The sequence below is a fragment of the Trematomus bernacchii genome, unplaced genomic scaffold, assembly GCF_902827165.1.
Source record: "Trematomus bernacchii unplaced genomic scaffold, fTreBer1.1, whole genome shotgun sequence".
In the NCBI taxonomy this organism is placed as follows: domain Eukaryota; kingdom Metazoa; phylum Chordata; class Actinopteri; order Perciformes; family Nototheniidae; genus Trematomus; species Trematomus bernacchii.
Window position 1 is genome coordinate 3,777,206 of NW_022987641.1, and position 17,944 is coordinate 3,795,149.

Consider the following 17,944-nt stretch of genomic DNA (forward strand, 5'->3'; position numbering starts at 1 on the left):
CAGATCCATTGTAAACGTAGCTATACATGTTACGATGAACGTCTATTGAATATTGTGCATCTTACAACTGACATGCTAAACCTGAGCTTCAAGATTGTCCTAATGCAATTAAAGTTGACCTGGCTCTGCATCCTGTCTTTTAGCTCAGTTTGTCATTGGCAGGCAAGGCAATGATCTTAAAAAAAATGTGTTACCTCGCTCTGTTGGCACCTGCCATTGGAATTGAACTATAATGACATTAGTGGTAGAGCATGTGAAATGTTGCTAATTTGGGCCAGAGTTTAACTAATTTTGGATGTGTGCTAGCCGTATGATTAACAGCATTTAAAGTGACTGTTTTTCATATTTCTAGAGTGAGAAAGGCTAATCTAGGATCAGGATTCTCAAATGCAAACAAGTATGGGTCATCAGTTACAATGGGGTTATGATTTCTTAGGATCTTATCTGATCCTCTTTACCTTGGATGTCTAGCGCATTCAGATGTCTATTTGCCCTAGTCTGTCTTAAAACCTGTGTAACACAAGGTAGCACATTTTTGTCTATAATATTTTCTCTCTTTTCCTCATAGATTTGGAGGAAAAATGGCACTTCTCCTGGGCCTTCTCTGCACCTTGTGCCTGGTTGGGCAAGTTCTTGGCCAGGACATAACTCATGAGGAATATTTGGCCCAGATCCAAGCCTGCCCTCAGGAATGTAGCTGTGCCCCCAACTTCCCTCGTGCTGTCTACTGTGACAATAAGGGCCTGAAGAGTATTCCCCAAATTCCTCCACACACATGGTATCTTTACCTGCAGAACAATTTAATCGAAGTGCTGTCAGCAGATGCCCTTCGTAACGCCACACAGCTGCGCTGGCTGAACCTGAACCGCAACAAAATCACTAGTGAAGGAGTGGAAGAAGGTGTCCTAAGTACAAAGCCTAACCTGGCGCACCTCTACATGGATGACAACCTCTTGTCCTCTGTGCCATCTGCCCTTCCAGCCAGCCTGGAGTCTCTACGTCTGTCCCGCAATCGCATCTCCAAGATCCCTCCTGGTGTCTTCATTGGTCTGGATAAACTTAACCTCTTGGACCTCCAGGCGAACAAGCTGATGGATGATGCTGTGACCGAGGTGAGCCTGAAAGGTCTAAACAACTTGGTACAGATCAACCTGGCCAAGAACCAGCTGAATAGCATGCCTATTGGCTTACCTCCCACCACTACCCAGCTTTTCCTTGATGGCAACAACATTGAGAAGATCCCCGCTGGCTACTTCAAAGGTTTACCAAAAGTGGCCTTTCTGAGGCTCAACTACAACAAGCTTGGCAGCAGTGGAGTTCCCAGAGATGTGTTTAATGTCTCCAGCATTTTGGATTTGCAGCTTTCCCACAACCAGCTGACTGAGGTTCCCCTCATTCCCGCTGGCCTTGAACACCTTCACCTCGACCACAACAATATAAAAAGTAAGTCGGACATTAACCAAAAGCACCTACTGCTACTTGTTTTGATGCATTTATTGTGTAGATACATAGTGGGTTCGTTCTATGTGTCAATTAAATAGGATTGTGCATCAGAGAGGTATCCTGAAATGCTTTTGTAAGTCATTTATTGCCTTTGTTTTTACAGGTGTAAGTGGCGCAAACATCTGTCCTGTCGCCATTGAGACTATGGAAGACTCCGCCAACGAAAGTGTTCCTCGTCTGCGCTACCTCAGACTGGACGGCAATGATATTAAGCCACCAATTCCCAGAGATGTCATTCTGTGCTTCCGTCTCCTGACGTCCATTGTCATCTAAGATCGAAAAATCTGCATGTTCTAGGAAAATTCAAATTTTCTCAAAAATGGTGATTATCTGTGAATATGGCATGAGTCATATTTGCACCTATGAAAGTTTCTTCAGTTCCAGATACTATTTACATTTTTCAGAAAAATTCTACAAGGAACATTTACAAGGAACAAAAGATTTAAAAACGATTGGCGCTTTGTTGACCACTACTTGTGCCTTATGTTGGTGTAACATCTTTACATACAATTCAGAATTACAATCTGATTATAATGTAGCATGACAGTGATTAAGATGGATAGGAGAACAAAATGTGTTAATAGCAAGTTGAGGACTCATTATTGTATTATTCTTTTTTATAATATTTCAGGAAAACCTTAGCTTTATTGTAGACTTGAAGCCAAATCAATGTCTTATTTACTTTGGACAATGCTCTATTTTGCAGATATGCATATTTACCATAGATAATAATTAGATTTCATATTTTAAGGAAATATGTAGAAACCTGTGAATATTCATGGCCAAAATCCATAAAACAAAAGCAATACATGTTTATGTTTTTAAATGTCAAAACGTATTTTTTAATTTTGGTAATTATTTGTCTGAATGAACCGAGCAAGAGATTGTATTTTATTGTCTTCATTTGAATAAAACATCTGAAAAAAACATGAGAAAATGCCCTTGTCTAATTTGTCATTTTATGTACAACTCCCTCATTTAAATTACCTTAAAATCAACCTTAAATATAAGAAAAATAACACTATTGGTGGTATTATGTAGTTCTTTAACCAAATTCTACTTGAGATATAACATCTTAAAACATCATTAGGAAATTAACATACAGTATATCATCATCCACATACCATCTCAAACCTGTACACCAGTAACAGCAAACTCCTATTATATTTGTAGTCTGTCTTAAATGTTAAATGACTTTTCAAGTTTGTAAGAAATTCCCCCTCTCTGGGGCTTATGGGCAGGGGCGGACTGGCCATTGGGAATACCGGGGTTTTTCCCGTGGGCCGGTCGGACAATTCACTAGCACCCCCCCCCCCCCCCCCCCCCCCCCCCCCCCCGTTGTCAATTGACTAGCGGTACCGAGTTGGGCCGGTCGGCCGGTCGAGTTTCCCGGGCTGATTTTTAGTCCCAGTCCGTCCCTGGTTATGGGGGTTGAACATTTATGAAAAATGTTCGCCACATTTAAGATGTGGTCAGAGAACTGCCATTGTACCTTGTAAAGACTCCATTATCATTTTCCATTGTGCAAAGAAAATACATTCTAAATAAATTTTTTAACATTTGATATATCCGCACCGGTTGATCCAAAAATTACCTCTCAAATATAATCCATGTTTCTGTTGGCATAACAATTTTATCTCAAAGTTCATTACTAAGCTTCTACATAGGGGATTAACTCGACAGACTTCTCATGTCTTTAACAATGCACTCTGTATGGATATTTGTATTCAATGCTTGGCAGAAGAAAACTCCATGAATATGAATCCCAGCCTATATGGCGGGTGCAGAAGGATTTCTGGCTTTCTCGCTACGTCCTTTTCCCCTCACTCATCAAAAGGTCTAGAGTTACCATGGGAGGGAAAGAGAGGAGTGGGCAGGTTGAGACAAAATCGTTGCCAAATAAAGCTGACAGTGCAAATCTGGGCAGTACTGTGTGTTTCTTTTTTGTTTTGTTTTATCAATGCCAACTGAAGACAGTCTATTTAGCATATCCTTGAACACACCCACATTGGTACAGAACTGGAAAATAAGTACTTCCCGAGGGGATCTTCCTCCCTCACCCCGAAGAAGTTCATTCTCTGTCATGTCATGGTATAGTATCCCACGACTGAACTACATTCTGTAGGTGAGCCACGACCTTAAGCAAGCAATGGGGCAAAGAGAAAAGCAGCTTCAACGGAGAGGGAGGGCAGAGGCCTTTCTCCAAGAGGGGACTTCCTCTCAGCACCATGCTAACAGGGGCTCCTCACAGAGCTCCCATTGTGTGCTAGGGCCCGTGGATCCCCCCCATACATGAAAGCAACACATGCCAGAGTTTCACTTCAGGAAAAGGCGGACAAATATTTCAGTCTGATTGAGCTCTTAGAAAAATAAAGGATACGCTTGTAAGGGATAAAAAGTTTTTTTGCCATTGGGGGGGCCTTTGCTCTCTTTTTCTTTCTGTGTCTGGTGTCTGTATATATAACTGTGTGTGTGTGTGTGTGTGTGTGTGTGTGTGTGTGTGTGTGTGTGTGTGTGTGTGTGTGTGTGTGTGTGTGTGTGTGTGTGTGTGTGTGTGTGTGTGTGTGTGTGTGTGTGTGTGTGTGTGTGTGTGTGTGTGTGTGTGTGTGTGTGTGTGTGCGTAGTGTTTAAGGGGGTCGTGCATGTGGGTGTACGGTATGGGGTGGGTGCACTCTGACTGACCAAAAGCAATCTGCTCTGGTCCAATCGGTCTCAGTGCCTACCTTCACACATAAGCAGCAGGGCACTCAGGTCTGCCTAGCGCACAGACCTACACCTACACACACACACACACTTGTCACACACTTCACACACACACCCTCCCCTCGTCAGGGCACCCTGCTCGACCTCTCACCATTGGCCAAATCCCGGAGCCCTCAGCATCTCCATCACGGCTGAAGGGACCATTCGGGAAAGCAGGAGACAGAGGTAAGCGTTCTTGGTGTATCTTCATGCTGGCTCAATGGATCTTTGGTGCAGGGGATTAGGCAGGCAAGAGAGGGTCTACTTGCCCCTCCAAAAACACAGCTATTCAGGATTTGCAGTGGATTGGTTGTTGGTGCAGCAGCTTTATTTTCACTCAGGGATTCGCTTTGGTGACTTAAATGTGGAACTTTGTTGTCCTTTGGCAATAGCAGTGGTTGAAATATGTTCGATGGTAAAAATAAAATGTAAGTTTCAGTAGATGTGATTCAGGTGTGCGTGCCCGACAGGTGTCTTTTTTTTGGGTTGTTAACAACAAAAGTGACACTGAACTATTTTGCAGTTTTGACAGCTGCAGCATTGATTTGACATAATATCTTATCATGCATGCATTTTGCCTCAAGAGATTCTACGAACTTTTCCCTCAATTTCTGCTTTAAAAAAATGGTATATATTTTTTTTTAATTAGCTCCCACTAATTCCAGAAATTGTGCTGATAATCTTATTTGTAGTTCATATTTTTTTAAATTAAGATTTATTTATATGTGTCACTTACTTTATCGCAGTTTTTAAGTTCTTTTAGGCCTATTAGGAATACAAATAAACGTGTTGGCAGTTTGTTGTTCAACCTGTAGCAACAGGATGTGTGTGAAATGTGTTTAAAGGTAAAGACGCTAGAATGAGTGGATATCAGGAATGCCCAACACGGAGCCAAGCATAACACGGAGGTAGTCCGGAGGCTACACTGATACACACACATACACAGTTTGCACACACAGCACACTGTGATGGCCTGTATAAGCACACCTCTGTCTCCAGTATAGTCCCTCTTTCAGTGTAGCCATGCTGGATTTCATAGCCTCATGACAGAAAGTCTATTTCAGTGTGGATGCTGACCAGTAAGCACACCTTTTCTCAATAGGGTGCACTCAGTTCATGTTGGTCATTTCCAAGAGATAATGACAGGAGTGTGTGCATCATTAGTCAATCCATCTGATATCAACAAAGATTTGATTCATGACTTAAATAACCTGTGCTGGTCAGTTTTTTTTATAATCTGTCCTCATCCCAAAAATAGCAGCAGAGGTTTCTTAATATTCTCTCTCTGAAAGATAGGTGTGTTAAGACAGAGTGTGCATCTGTGCAAGGATGTGTCTTTTAAAGTGTGCGTGTGAATGTGTGTGCGTTGTAGCACCCTCACTCCTGAATGAAGCTTTTCCTTGCAGCCGTAACTCACTGCCATCCTGTCCACAAACCTCGGTGGAATTTGGAGTTTGAGTGCTGAGACAGGCAGCCACCGGGCCTCATAAAGGCCCTCTGTAAAGGGTGAGGGGTCGAGTTAGCATAGAAACCTGTCTCTCTCTCTCTCTCTCTCTCTCTCTCTCTCTCTCTCTCTCTCTCTCTCTCTCTCTCTCGCTCTCCCTTGCTCTCTCCCACTCGTGAATCTTTTTCTCACTCTCTCCATCTAACCCTGAGGGCCAACACCTTGTCCACATCTCTTCTCTTCTTTCCTCGCTCTCCGTTTCTCTGCCCCGGCCTAGAGGACTCTCTTTAAACTTTTTTTCTCGGATTTGAAGTCATCTATCCCAGGCTTGCAGTCGTGTAGTTACACCAGCTATCAGTGTGCTATCAAGTTCCTCCACTGACAGATGATTGAATTCCTACGCACAATGTTTGTGGTGCCATCTCATTAGGCATTCATTAACTTGTGCTAATCGTGTAAGCACGTTCCACTAGGGATTTTTGAACTCAACCAACCTCACTAAGCTTGGTAGATCTGTGCTGCTGAGGAAATTAACAAGATTATGACCAGCAGCTATCTGGGTCAGGGTCGTGCAGTAGATCTGCACCCAGTGAAAATCATACATGCTCATTTGAAATGCTAGTTGAAAGACCTTCTTGTCTGCACACCTCAAGAATTTTGTTGAATCTGCCAAAACCTTTATGGTGTTATTAGTAAAAAAAAAGACTTAACTGTGTTTTATTGGAAACAAAGAAACCCAACATCTTTTTTCTTTTAAATACATTTAACGCCATCACCAAAAGATCCTGCACTGAAATTATATTTCCTGAAGACTCATTAATGGTCCAGTGGTTTCTTATCAGATCAATTCTGACTTTTGACCTTTGACACGTCACAGGCGAGCACTGATTTGAGCCAAGATGGCTGCTCCCTGGAACAGTGAGCCTCATATTTCAATCCCTCCAGCTGTCTTCACCTCAGTAATGAAATCACTGACCTTAGTGTTGTGAATCAATGTCAAGCTGGTAGCATAGGCTGGTTGTACATCCAATATCATGAAGACATGCCTTGTTGAAGCGCTTCTGACGGGGGCGGAACAATGTTTTAATACCTTACTCAATTATTACAGACTATATTTTTGTACTGTACAAGTCATGTTTATATATCTTGAATTTCTGCATGTTTGTTCCTTTTTTACTAAAGCATTAAGACACATAAGACAAACACATTGAAAAATGTTTTCAACTGTACATATTTAAATAGACGTTCCCTGTTTGACTTGAAGTGTTTCTGTCTGTGTCAAGGTGGACGACAGTATGAGGATGCTTGTGCGGCTCGTTTGGGGACTCTTCGTCCTCAAAGCGGTGGTGGCCAGCCCCAGAATTTCCCGACAAGCGGACTTGGACACATACGATAGTGCCAACTACGATGTGGATCTAGACAATTCAAATTTGGAGAACCAAGATAACTATGACTATGAAGAAGAGCTGACAATTGATGATCCTCAGGTAAGAAACTGTATCGATCGAAAGAAAATGTATAGGCAAAATATTCAAATACCATGGCCCTCCATTGTACAAAGGCAACCATTGTGCTTTCAACGTTCACATTATCTAATATTCATATTCCTCCACTGATTTAGAAATCGGCCTACACATTAGTCTACGGTTTGTTTTTGGTCACCCGGCAGTTCAAGTAATGAGATGCGTTTTGGCTTTAACAATGCTAATTGGGATTGACAACAGATGTATGCAAAACAATTTATTCATTGTAAAGTTACTGGTGAGTCTGTTTTATGCTGTTCAATCCATGATGCATAGCTGAAGGACACTAGTTAACCCTAACCCTCTAACCATAACCCTAACCCTAGTTGTTCTTGTCACCAATGCAAAGTTGAATAATCACTGGAAAACTTGTGAAGACAGACTAAAAATATAATTGTTTCACAACAACATGATATGTTGCAGGCTCCTCTAACTCCCTTCCTTTAAGGATTCCATCTAATTACACAACTCTGTAATATTGGCAATAATCTGGTTGATTTTTAACTGAGTTCAGCCGGTTCATAAAGCAGAAAGGCATCCTGCTGTTGCCATTTGGAAAATGGACAAAATGCTGTCCAGCTTTGTGCACTATTGTGGCCAAAATATTTCACTTTTATACCTTGGCCAGCCACCATTTAAGTTATATGCAACAGAGTATCTACAGGCTGAATTATTTTGCATCTGGAGTAGTTTTCATACCTGGAAGGAAACCGTATTTATGCCCCAATGATGGATATCTTTGGCTGCAAAATGTAAGAAATATTTTGATTTGTTTTTATGTTTGTTCTTTGTTGTTGGTCTGTATTTACAAGAAACACAGGAAACACAGATGGATTATTTTGCATGTGCTTGAACTCAAGGACTCCTGTGCTCTCTGGGACTTACTTTTCTCATTTTGGTTCAAGCTCCGTAAAGCATAACAGCTTTTTAAAAGATGAGTGCAGAAGAGAGGCAGAAGGTTTGATGGATTCCACAAGTGCCCTTTAAATCAGTTCAAGTTGAGTTTGATGTGGCAATGCTGCAGGGCATGCTGGGAATGCAAGCTTTAGCCAAATGTCATGTTGCCATTTATACCTCTTTGTAACACGGAAATTAGTCCAAGGCAATGTCAAGATGTTGGATTTTCAACAGGCTTTCTCTTAGCCAGGGATTTAACTTGATGTGGATAGCACTCACACCAGTGCTGTTATCTCAGACCAATCCTACAATCCAATGCATTTTTAGCAAATATGACAAGATCTTGAAAAGCAAACAACATAAAGCAGTGAATTATTTCAATCCACTGTTGCAAAATATAAAAACGTTTGCCTTATTTTCAAAATGATAAAAATATGTTGTGCAGAGTTTTACAGCTGCGTGCCACACATGGGAGTGTTCAGTGTGGAAAAGTTATAATGTGCTGGGAAATGGTTCTGATAATGTCCCTTTGTTTAACAAGCCTGCAGTGACACAGCACATTGCCACAATAATTCAGGGTCTTTGGGAGCAGGAAAGGGGAAAACAATACCATTAGAGTTATAGCAATCTTCCCATGTTGTTTATCCCATTGAAATAACAAAGTTTGGACTCATAATTGCAGCCTTGCGTGTTGAGAAAAAGCGTGTTCCAAGGACATTTTGTTTTGTTTCGCATAGATAAAGTGATAGGGCAGCTTCAGATATACTGGTTGCTTAAAAAGAGCGAGGATTAACCGGATTTTATTCACACACACACATGAGATGTCAGGGGAGTGATGAGCTCCATGCCTCTGGAATGCTGACTCTTTACTTTCCACATCCAGTCCTCTGGTGGTATTTCTCGTCTTTCTCCTCAGAGCTTGTCTCTTTTCAGAAAGGTTAAGGCTCATCTACAATGTTAGCCAAGCAAATCGTCTTCAGTCTGCTGCATACAATGGTCTCTGCAAATGCTTTCATCACCAGTTTTATAATAATTTAGATGTCTTATATAGTTTCACACATATTTAGTCATTTTGAACTAGACTTTAACACCTCATGTATTAAACTCTACATTAATGTCTGAAGCTGAGGTTTGTGCTGCTGTTGTTTTGGATTGCTAAGTACTGTATAGTAAGAAGCCGCCTAAAGTTCTTCATTTGCTCCACTTGGAAAATAACTACATAAATACAATGTTACAACATTATCCATAATTAACAGTGCTTTAATGAAGTGTTCTTTTTAGATTTTGTTTATTTATATTGAGAAATCATTCTTAATTGTTTCCAGGATTTGTCTCCTCGAGAGTTATATGAGAGGATTGATACCCCTCTCACATCTGTGGGTTAAATATGAAGCTACATTCCGTTAGCTTAGCCTAGCATAATGACTGGAAAGAGGAGGTAAATAGCAAGCTGTTCTATGGTAAAAAAGGTATCAAAACCTGACTCATTATCACAATATTAAGTATTTGTTTAATCCGTACGAAAGTGTAAAAACAACTTTACATTTTTAACAGCCTGGATTTTGTCTGTCATCAATCTTCTACTCGCCAATAAAGAGAGTAAGCATATTTCCTGTGCAGATATTACGTTGGCATTGGCCTTGGGCTGGAGAAGTTAATAAATATGGATGAAAAGGTGCCTTTCATTTTCTCAAGACTTCATATGCATAATTAGATTTTGTACATGCTGTGCAATATCAGGGTGAAGAACCATGAGATGGTTGATGTTTATACGCTCATTTCAAATCACATTTTTCTGTGATGATCCATACTGAAGCAATCCGTTCTGTCATTTTTTTTGTTGATAAGGAAACAGCTGGTGTAGTGTGAGGATTTTATGGAAACTTCACTTTTTGTGCTGAATGCACCTACTGATTGGTACACTATATAGTACAGCAGTGACATTTGGCGTCAGTTTGATGCTCACATTCAACGTCTTTCCCTGTGCATTCTGTATTCCCATGCTGTTTCCAGAGGGTTTTTTCAATATTTTTGGTTGCCAGCGTCTTCTTTCCCCTCGGGTGTAGATGTTTGCTTTGGGGAAAGGGGGAAATGAAGGGGAGAGCTGCAGCGAGCAAACTGTGTGCAAGACTTTTCAAAGGCCTACCTTGTTGTATCCCAAACTGTGTCTCTGCCAAGCTTTAAAATATGACTGGACATCTTTTCATTGCTGCATTTAAAGTCTTTGCATGCATTTACCAAGTTATATTTGTTACAACCAAGCACTTGAAGGTTGTACTTTGTAACGGATTATTTACTGTATGTCTTGATATACATTTATTTTTGATACCTCTTACCTACATCTGATTACCGCGGTTGAAAGCAGCTGAAAGAACTAAAATATGGATTTGTGCAGCTACCATGTGTGTCTTGGTTCCACAAGGACCATTCCGTTTTTGGAGGGTTGAGTCAGCCTTGTTGGGCTGAGAGTGTCAGGTATTACCTGTGGCGGTGTGTGGGGGTTCAGCGCCCTCGCCTGGAGAGGGATAGAACTGCAGGTTTTATCTGAATGACTGTGAATGCGATTATAATACCAGATGGATAAACCTGAAGCTTTTAATGAAGAAACCACAAAGCACGGTGATTCATCAAGCTTGGTTGGTTAGGCAGAGCTGTCTTTTCATGTATTGCCCAATATAAAACATAAATGCTGCAAAGCCTTTGTTTATAAAGTAATATTTTGAGGGACAAAACATTAACATGACGGCAGGTTGTATAGTCCTTAAGTTTATCTAAAAGCACCTTAAACTAAATATAACCAGTTACTGTAAAATTAAGCATTTTGGTTCACATAATATGCTGATAAAAACCTTTCTGAAAAGATTAAAAAAATATATTTTGTTGGTTGAATTTTTTGTTTATGTCCTCATTGACAAAGTGATTCCTATGCATTCCTCCATTTACAGTTCTTAACCATGTGAGAATTAACAAGAGCTCCAAACTCAATACAAAGAAAGTTTCTTTGTTGTGGCATTCATGGCAAGAAGATAACATATCTTTCAATGATTTGTATACCTGTTGTTATGGAAAATACTATTAATGTACAATAATATATTAAGTATGTGTGTGCTATGAGTGCTAATGGTCAATGGCAAGTAAAAAGGTCCTTCACTTTTATCACGTTGGTACCCAGCAGGTGTTTTTTTACTACACAAATGTTTTTTCATGGAGGTTGTATCTGAGTGGTTATTACTTTCTAGACTCTGGATAAATCTGCGCACTTGCCTGCCATCTTGAGGTAAAGATGCTAATGGTCTCATGGTTCTTTTTGTTGGTCCTTGATAACATTGATGTGGCAAGTTGGACTGTGTCACACAAGATCCTAGATTCTTATTTCTGAAGGCTTCTTATGTTGTTTGATTTCCTTTTTTCCTTCTGAGTGTTATGAATCAATTGTCTGCCTGCTATGATTCAGTTTCCCAATACTAAGTAATAGTAAACAGTTAGTAACACTATGCAGTGCATAACGTCTATTTAATAAGGGGGAGACTGTCTTCATCTCTTGAAATCACTTTTAATGGATTACATTTATAATTGATCATACAGCAGAGCTATCACCATTATGTCATTGGCTACCAATGTTCAGTGTATTTCCAGTGTATTTCATTTCTTAATTAAGATAGCATTTTATACTTGACCAAACATTGAAATGTCTAGGTTAGATCTGTTCTGTAGGCACAACATACAACATGCAACATACTGAAAAGAGGATAATATTTGCTTCTTTAAAGAATATTTACCAGAATCAGCTAACATGGAACAAGCACACAGCCATGTGCTTCCTTGACTAGTTTTGGGGTTATTATTTGATGTACAGAAAAATAAAAACAGTTAATATCACTCATACATTTTTGACTCAAAGCTGCTATCTTTCCCTCAGATAGAGATTGGAACACTCGCACCTGACTACAACTACCCTGTAACCGAGGCCTCAGAAGAACAAGTCGAAGAAGAGGAAGAGGAGGAGGAGGAAGAGTTGCCCCTGACACCCCAGCTCGTTCCTCAGGGTTCAGGGGGCTCTGGGGTTCTCATGGGCCCAAACACACAGAAAGGTCTGAAAAAGCACACACTCGTAAACATAGAGTTCAGTGGGTGACAGAGAGGGCCTTGCTCTGGTCTATATGGAGTTGTAAAAGGACAGCAGCCAACGCTCCTAACAACGATACTCTAATCTATTCTCTAAACTCTTCTTCAACAATCATCTTGTCCATGTGCATGTCTTCCATTTAACTAGCTGTTATGGTTAAATGTGTCCTTTTCAATGACTTTGTCCATTTGTCACCAACCACTTAACCTAATCATCACTGTTAGCTCCATGCCTGATTAATGTTCTGTTTCACCTGTCTGTTTATTAATACCTAATCTTGTCTCTAACAAGAGGTGGAGCTGCGTCTGACGCCCATTGACATCCTTCATGTGTCCGGGGATTTTGGAGGCTCGGTAGGGTCCGGGGCCTCGGGAGCTTCTGGGGCTTCTGGGTCTGGAGGCTCAGGAGACCTTCTGGTCTCTGGTGGCTCAGGGGGTTCCGGTGATATTGTCTTTATCTCCGGAGCCTCTGAGGAGCTCCACAGCTCTGGGGGGTCAGGGGAATTCTTGGCATCAGGGGATATCTTGATATCTGGGGATCTCTCGGGCTCCGGGGATCTCTCAGGCTCTGGAGATATTTCTGGAGCCTCTGGAGATCTTGGCTCTGGGATTTCTATTGAATTCCCCCTGGGCTCTGGGGCCTCTGGAGACCAGTCTGGTTCTGGGTTCTCCGGAGATCTCCTGATTTCAGGGGCCTCAGGAGGCTCTGGGGTTTCTGGGGACGGTGAGTCCGGTTCCTCAGGGATAACATTGATATCTGGAGGTTAGTATGCCTGCCAGAAAGGCTTTTGGCAACTCTATTTCTTGATGTGTCTAAAATCACCTGTCATACTGATTGTCTTGAATTCCATTTAACTTCCTTTTTAAATGTAGTTAAATGTTGATTTGTTTGCCTGAAATCATACTTTATTGTTTCTCTTTGTACGTTTTCATAATCACGGTGCTCCTAACCTCATGTGTAATCAAAAATCTGGGTGTGATTGATTAATGGGTTGATTGATTGTCATCTGATCCCTCCACCTTCCTAATCTCATGTCTCCTAACCCCAACCCTTACTCTAACAAGAGGAGGAGCTGCCTCTCATTCCCGAGACTATCCCTAGCGAGGCATCAGGTGCTTCAGGGGAGTTCTCGGGAGCTTCAGGAACCTCAGGGGCCTCTGGAGATCTGGGGATCTCTGGATCCTCTGGGGCTTCTGGTGCTTCTGGCTCTGGAGACACAGAGGTCCCTGAGGTAACTCTGGTACCTGATATTGATAAAGGTCAGTATCTAATCTAGACATATGTTTAAGGCAAGGTTAAAACAAAGGCCATACCTGACACTCAAATCGGTATTTCAAAAAGTCAGTACTTACCATGAACAAGGTGCCAATGCCATGGCTGAGGCAATGAATCTTCTTATGAACTGGCTTTGCTTTTTGAGACCAGCAGCTACAAAGGTACCCTGTGGAGTTTCTGACCAACAGTAGTGCTATAGAGAATGTGTTTTACGAGTAGGTTTCTGAAGCTTGTTTCACACTATTGTTCTAAAGAGGAAGCATTATGTTGCTTCAGGAAATTCAGTGAGGAAGAAGACTGCTAGCCATCTAACATGTATGTAAACCTTCAGTCCGCCTTGGTGGCAATGGGAGAAAAAAAATCCCCTTAGACCGCTTTTTGCAAATGTTTTATGAGAACGGTCACTAACATATCATTTATTTGTCAAACCTGAAGAATACACTACATGCGTTTTGTATGATTACCAGAAACTCCACAAGGCACCTTTCAAACGAGTTTTTTAGAAATATAAATGCTTAGAACGGTACATTCAAACTTAAGCAATGATTTTATTTATGTACTTTTTTTAACATAATTGTTTATACCAAGTCCAATGTTGTTATCTAGCCTTGTAGACATTGGGGCAACTTACACCCTAGAGATGAAACCGCATTTGGACTCGCTTTCTCGAGCATTTTGTGCCCATCACCTCTCATATCATTAACTCTGACAAAACGTTTTCATTTAACTTCCATTCGTCAGTTAAATGCCATAACCGCTTGGTTCACACTGCAAATAAACTGTGTGTAACTTACCACCGTGGCAACCAGTGGGCTACTGATTGCCAGTCATGTCCATGCTGATCTAACCTGTTTCTTTAACACCTAATCTTGTCTCTAACAAGAGGAGGGGCTGCTTCCGACCACACCAGAAACCCCTCAGGAGGGTACTGGTGGTGTAGAAGGGTCAGTGAGCTCGGGTGAACCTGACGAGCCTGATGAGCCTGAGATTGACAGGAAAGGTCAGTATTTAGATACACAGAGAAGAATGATTAAAAAAATGTCCGTTCACTTTGGAACTTGTCAACACCATGATATCCTGAATCCTCATTTGATTGACTTGCCCTTTGGATAACTGTCCTCTGATTATACCTCTTACTTTTTCTTATTGTATTACCTCCCTCTTCTTTGATCCTTCACATGAATGTGCTCCAGGTATGCCCACTTGCCTGCTGTGCACGTGCCTCGGTGGTTCGGTCTACTGCGATGACTTGAAGCTGGATAGTGTTCCACCTCTTCCTAAAGACACCACTCACTTCTACGCCCGCTACAACAGAATCACCAAGATCAACAAGTCTGACTTCGCCTTCATGAGTACGTTTGAAAGAAAATGTAGAAATGTAAGACAAGAGATTTTCCGAGCCAAGTATTAAGATGATGTTTTTTCACATCCTTTCAGACAAGCTGAAGAAAATCGACCTAACCGCCAACGAGATAACGTCCATCGATGAGAGAGCATTTTTGGGTCTTCCCGAGCTGGAGGAGGTGTTGATTCGAGAAAATCATATCTCTCAGCTGCCTGCTCTCCCAGAGACCATGAGCTTGATCGATGCCAGCCAAAATAACATTGGCACCAAGGGTATTCACAAAGAGGCGTTCAAAGTACGTACAACTCCAGCCCCAGTCAATGAAGGCCAATGTGTCAGTAGTTATAAGGTTGTTTATATGTTAACGCTTGTATATTTGCACTTCCAAGTTTATTATTATGTCTTGAGGTGCTAGTCTTGGTTTAAAAAAAACAAATGTAATTACAAACATATTCATATAAATATGTTTGTCGTATCTAGGTTTAATAATAACATTAGCTTATATAACATCATTTGATTTGATTGATTCTCCAACATCTTTATACGTTATATCATTTGAGAGTATTTGATATTTTGGTGTTCTTTACAAGACATAATTGTTATCAGAGGTGGGAGAAGTACCCAGATCATGTACTTACGTCAAAGTAGAGTAGAGTGTAGGAATACTCTGTTACACGTCAAATCCTTGCATTGAAAATGTTACTCAGTAAAAGTACTCATTCTGCAGATTGCCCCATTTTAGAATAATATATGATATGATTTTATTATAATTATTGATGCATTAAAGTGTTGGTAAAGGTGAAGCTAGTTTTAACCTCTGAATTGAAGTGGAGTGGAAGTACAAAGTAGCAGAACATATAAATACTCAAGTAAAGTGCTAGTATCTCAAAATTGTACAGTGCTTGAGTAAATGGTTGTTTATTTTTGCACCACTGATTTTTGTATAATTGATCTTTCTATCCAGGATATGACCGGCCTGTTGTACCTGTACCTCACAGACAACACCATTGATTACATCCCTGTGCCTCTACCAGACAGCCTGCGATCTCTACACTTACAGGTACATCTGCTTTGGCCCCATGGATCATCAATTCCCATCAATGGCCAACACTAAAATACTTCGTTTTATTTACATGTTTGAATTTGATATGAAAATAAGGGAAATGAGAAAGCAATCTGGAATAATAAATCACAGGTTATCTTCACCCACACAGGTGTTTTCACTTTGGTCTGATTACACCTCTTCTCTTGTCGAAGTGGGTGGAGCTATAATGAAATGACATGATGTCACTAAACTTCACAAACCAATAAGAATGGGTTTTGCCCTAACAGGTGCAACACAATCAAGCTGGTCAGAGGGATGTCAAGCACTCACACACAAGTGGTCTCATTCGGCAGATTGAAAACACCTGTGTGTGGGGGGGGGGTCATGGGATAGCCTTTAAGAAGCTAACTCAAATGAAAGAAATCCTTCCATGCAGTTTCTCTGCACTGAAGCTGCAAGCACTTCCTGAACAGCCCGAGAAACCAGACGTATTAATGCCCCCCTAAAAAGAAAACACTGAACGTTTTTGACACTGGTATCCTACTGAATCCTTTCCAAAAAGCTTGTTTAATCTGTTCAGGTTCTGCTTTCAACAAACAAAACAAATTGACCTCGATAGAGGCCACAGGCCAATGTAGTCATTAACCATTCAAATAGATTTGTATATTAAAGTGTTGGTGGAGTTTCACCTCCTTATACTTTTTACCTCAATCTTTTACAGAGTATGTAAAGTTGTGTTGGAAAAAACTTCTCTGATTTAAAAGGAATAAATATGAAAATATAAATATATATTACACATGACTTTCCTGAATTTACAAAGCTGTGAAGGTTGATGATCAAAGAACTTAACCTTTTACCACACACATTTGATATCTAGCTGAATGACTGTATGATATACCAGAGGAAATAAGCAGAAATGATCCACATTAGAGGGAATGAAACTGCCTTTTTTGCATAATAACTATTGGAATCTATTATAATAATTGGGTCATTTGACAATTTTTCCTATTCTTCTAGAGTAACAAACTACTTTGACTTGGGGAGAAAATAAAAGTATTGCCTATATAAGGGGCTAAAAGTCATGGACTTATGTCAAACGGCAATATAAGGCGATAAACCCTGCTTTATTCTAATCTATAATTATTACATTTCTCCATGATAATATGATTTATCAAGAGTTACATACGCATTGAGATGTATCTCACTATGTATCTTCCTATCTTCTACACAGCGTAACAATATTCAGACGATGCACGAGGACACGTTCTGCAACCTGAAAGACTTCAACTACATCAGAAACGCACTGGAGGACATCCGTCTGGACGGCAACCCCATCAACCTCAGCAGGACCCCGCAGGCCTACGTCTGCCTGCCCCGCATCCCCATCGGGGATCTCATCTAACCACAGACACAAACCTACTGTTGCACACGGACTCACACAAATACAACCACATGCACACATCTTTGTACATATTGACACACCAAAGCCACACATGCAGACATGCTAACTATTTATCAATACTCAAAATTAAATTAATTGCAATTACAAACTCATACATGCTGCTGACCTATGGATTGGTAAACATTTGTGTGGAAATGTATGTTCCATAAACAACGAACAGATTCTGGTGATCAAGCACATACATACTGCTCTATCTTTCTGTTGTTTTAGATTTTTATAACGCAACGTAATGAATTTGTCACTCTCATATTCCCTCATCTATCAAAATGCATGTTCACACACATAAGAACTTTTTCATAAGCCAAACTGTTTCGCAATTTGATTTATAGAAAACAATAGGCAACATTTGGAGAAATCAGTTTATTAAAAACCCTCAAATGTCATGTATGTGTCTGTTTTAGTGTTTGTTCATGACTGGCAAAAACAATACAACCAGTAATATTTTTTAATGTTTTGTAAAAAAATAATATTAATATTAATGACAAATCTAACACTTTTGGAAATGTATACTAGCATAAACTTATTGAAGCTGGAGCTTAATGGAAGGTACATTGAGTATCTAATGCAATAAAAGACGCATTT

The 17,944-nt window shown here is 40.4% G+C and overlaps 2 protein-coding genes across 2 annotated transcripts; both read left to right on the forward strand.

The window, feature by feature from the left end:
• The first annotated feature begins 581 nt into the window (after positions 1 to 581).
• On the forward strand, positions 582 to 1,776 carry kera (keratocan). The gene is made up of 2 exons (XM_034133678.1): positions 582 to 1,443; positions 1,607 to 1,776. Exons 1-2 carry the CDS (start codon positions 582 to 584, stop codon positions 1,774 to 1,776), a joined length of 1,032 nt encoding a protein of 343 aa, XP_033989569.1.
• A 2,475-nt stretch (positions 1,777 to 4,251) lies between these two features.
• LOC117484830 (polysialoglycoprotein-like) lies at positions 4,252 to 17,378 on the forward strand. Its single transcript, XM_034133261.1, has 10 exons — positions 4,252 to 4,431; positions 6,973 to 7,176; positions 12,029 to 12,200; positions 12,527 to 12,997; positions 13,300 to 13,494; positions 14,394 to 14,510; positions 14,704 to 14,862; positions 14,948 to 15,150; positions 15,820 to 15,915; positions 17,132 to 17,378. The coding sequence occupies exons 2-10, from the start codon at positions 6,985 to 6,987 to the stop codon at positions 17,300 to 17,302; spliced, it is 1,776 nt and encodes a 591-aa protein (XP_033989152.1). The 5' UTR covers positions 4,252 to 4,431; positions 6,973 to 6,984; the 3' UTR covers positions 17,303 to 17,378.
• Positions 17,379 to 17,944: the final 566 nt, after the last annotated feature.